Source organism: Plasmodium cynomolgi, chromosome 12 (assembly GCF_000321355.1).
Source record: "Plasmodium cynomolgi strain B DNA, chromosome 12, whole genome shotgun sequence".
NCBI classification, from domain to species: domain Eukaryota; phylum Apicomplexa; class Aconoidasida; order Haemosporida; family Plasmodiidae; genus Plasmodium; species Plasmodium cynomolgi.
The window spans coordinates 905,580-907,728 of NC_020405.1; the positions used below are offsets into that span (position 1 = coordinate 905,580).

Genomic DNA, 2,149 nt, shown 5'->3' on the forward strand with positions numbered 1-2,149 from the left:
TGCATCTTCAAAAAGGAAAGCTACACATGTGATGCAATAAATCAGGGGGGGCTTTGCTTACAAGTCGGAGGAGATCCCCCCACTCCTTCACACATCCTCCTTCATCGAAGTGGAACTCGCAGGGAAAGGGGAAGGAGGCACAGGGGCTGTCCCCCTATGGAAGTATCAACTTGGTCGGCTTAAATGTTACAGCGGCGGTCACGGAGGAGGTCACGGTGACGGCGATGCGAACGGGGACCGAAGGGGGACCGAACGGAGTCCAAATGGAGAGGCGCCTAGGTAACTTCCCCCAGCGTGTCTCCTCCCACTCGGCCATCTCACCTGGCCCCTTTCAGCGGAAGAAAAGATGTGCAACTTCGAACGGGGGGCGTGGTCGACCCGCCGCAGCAACGAGCAGCAACGAGCAGAAGGGCAACAAAAGTGAGGGGCCACCTACCCACAGACCCCCCAACAGCATCACATACCCCCCAACCCCGTCCGACCGCTTCACCCGTGCAGCGAGTAATATACGTCGACCATCCCCGGCGAGGCACTCCCCTGAGAACCCCCCTGTTCCTCCCGAGTGATCGACTTGAGGAAAATTTTTTTCTCCAGAATGCAGTGGATAGGCATGATGCTCATCTCGGACAGTTCGATTAGATAATTGGTCTCCTGGTCGGTCTCCAAAAGGTATGGCTTTTCATTAATAAAAAAAATTAATTTGCCATCCTCATACTCGACAATGAAAGAATTCGTTTCCAGGAACTCCATGTTTCGACACAAAATGGTTGTCTTTTCATTTGGGTCATCAGATGGCAAGCTCATCAGGTCATCACAGTTGTGAGTCACCTGGTAGGCTTCGTAAAGCTCATCGACATTGGAAAAGTCGGACAGGTCGTCATCTGTCAAATAAGGCAAGTCGCTTCCATCCGAGTGACCTTCTAGCACTTCATCACGTCTGTGTGGATCCTCCCTCTGCACATATTGTTGTTTTTCTTTCTTGATCTCTTCCTCCTTCATCGTATGTGAATCCTTTTTCCATTTTTTCCTGTTATATGCGTCTACATCAAATTGCCATGAAATGACCGCTTTTTGGTTTTTTGCCATATGGGGATGACGTCCCTCCCCTTCGAGATCAATTACATTGCGCGCGTCCGCCAAGTGGGTTACATCTACCACGCGTTTAGCTCCTTTCGTTTCACCGGAGTGTACCCCTTCACCGCGTATCCCCCGATCGAGCTTCCCTATATCGGGACACACACCTATAAACTTGGGCAGCTTAATAGAGTAGTATACATCGTCAGAATTCATCCTTTTTTTCTTCCTCAGATCTACGGACATAACTGCTTCGTCCTCATTGTTAATGGTCACATGGTGTAGTTTAGGTTGGTTCTTTATTTCTTCATTACTGGCACCTGGGGGGTCCTCCTCATCCTCCTTATCCCTCTCCCTCTTGGACTCCATCGACTGCCCGTCATCGAAGAAGGACATTTTCATACTCTGTTCAGAGGCGTCCTCCTGCGTGTGCGTGGGGGGGAAGGCAGACATGGGAAGGTACTGCGCTGGGCAAGACGCAGAAGAGATAGGACTAATCAGGATTAGAAAAAAATCCTCACATTAGAAGAGTGGGGGGAGAATCTCACGAGGAACATCTCATTAGGTGGGGGATAGCCCCCCCCTCCCCCCTTTTTTGTGTTCCTCTCATGTTGGAAAAAAAAAAGTTCGTGCTTTCTCGGATAGGCATTTTTTTGTCCCCTCTTTTGCGTCATACCATCATGCTCATCATCGCGGCGAGGTCATCTCTCTCTTCCTCCATTTTGGTTGTGCATCTCTTCGCCTAGTGGCTATGCATGTGGATTGGTTCGATTGCCTGTGCGCGTCCCCCTGCTTGGACGGCACGCCCTCGGCGAAAGGGGAAGGGCGCTCCGATGTTGGAAATGCGCACCGTTGGTTCGGTGTTGCGAAGTGTGGTCAGCGTGGTCTGCGTGGTCAGTGTGGTCAGTGTGGTCAATTTGGTAAATATGGTCAGGGTTTGTCACTGTTCCGGTCGCTAGTTGCGCCCTTTCCTACCCCGTTGCCGATCTCAGAGCTACTTTCACGAAGCTGCGGAAGTATCTCCCCCGTGAGGAGCTCACATTGTATTCATCAACGGGGTTAAAAAAAAAAAAAA

At 50.8% G+C, this 2,149-nt stretch overlaps 1 protein-coding gene across 1 annotated transcript; it reads right to left on the reverse strand.

Moving 5' to 3' along the window:
• Positions 1-486: 486 nt before the first annotated feature.
• Positions 487-1,795, reverse strand: PCYB_123140 (hypothetical protein; the record flags this gene model as incomplete). Its single annotated transcript, XM_004223647.1, has 2 exons — positions 487-1,497; positions 1,751-1,795. The coding sequence occupies 2 exons, from the start codon at positions 1,793-1,795 to the stop codon at positions 487-489; spliced, it is 1,056 nt and encodes a 351-aa protein (XP_004223695.1).
• Positions 1,796-2,149: the final 354 nt, after the last annotated feature.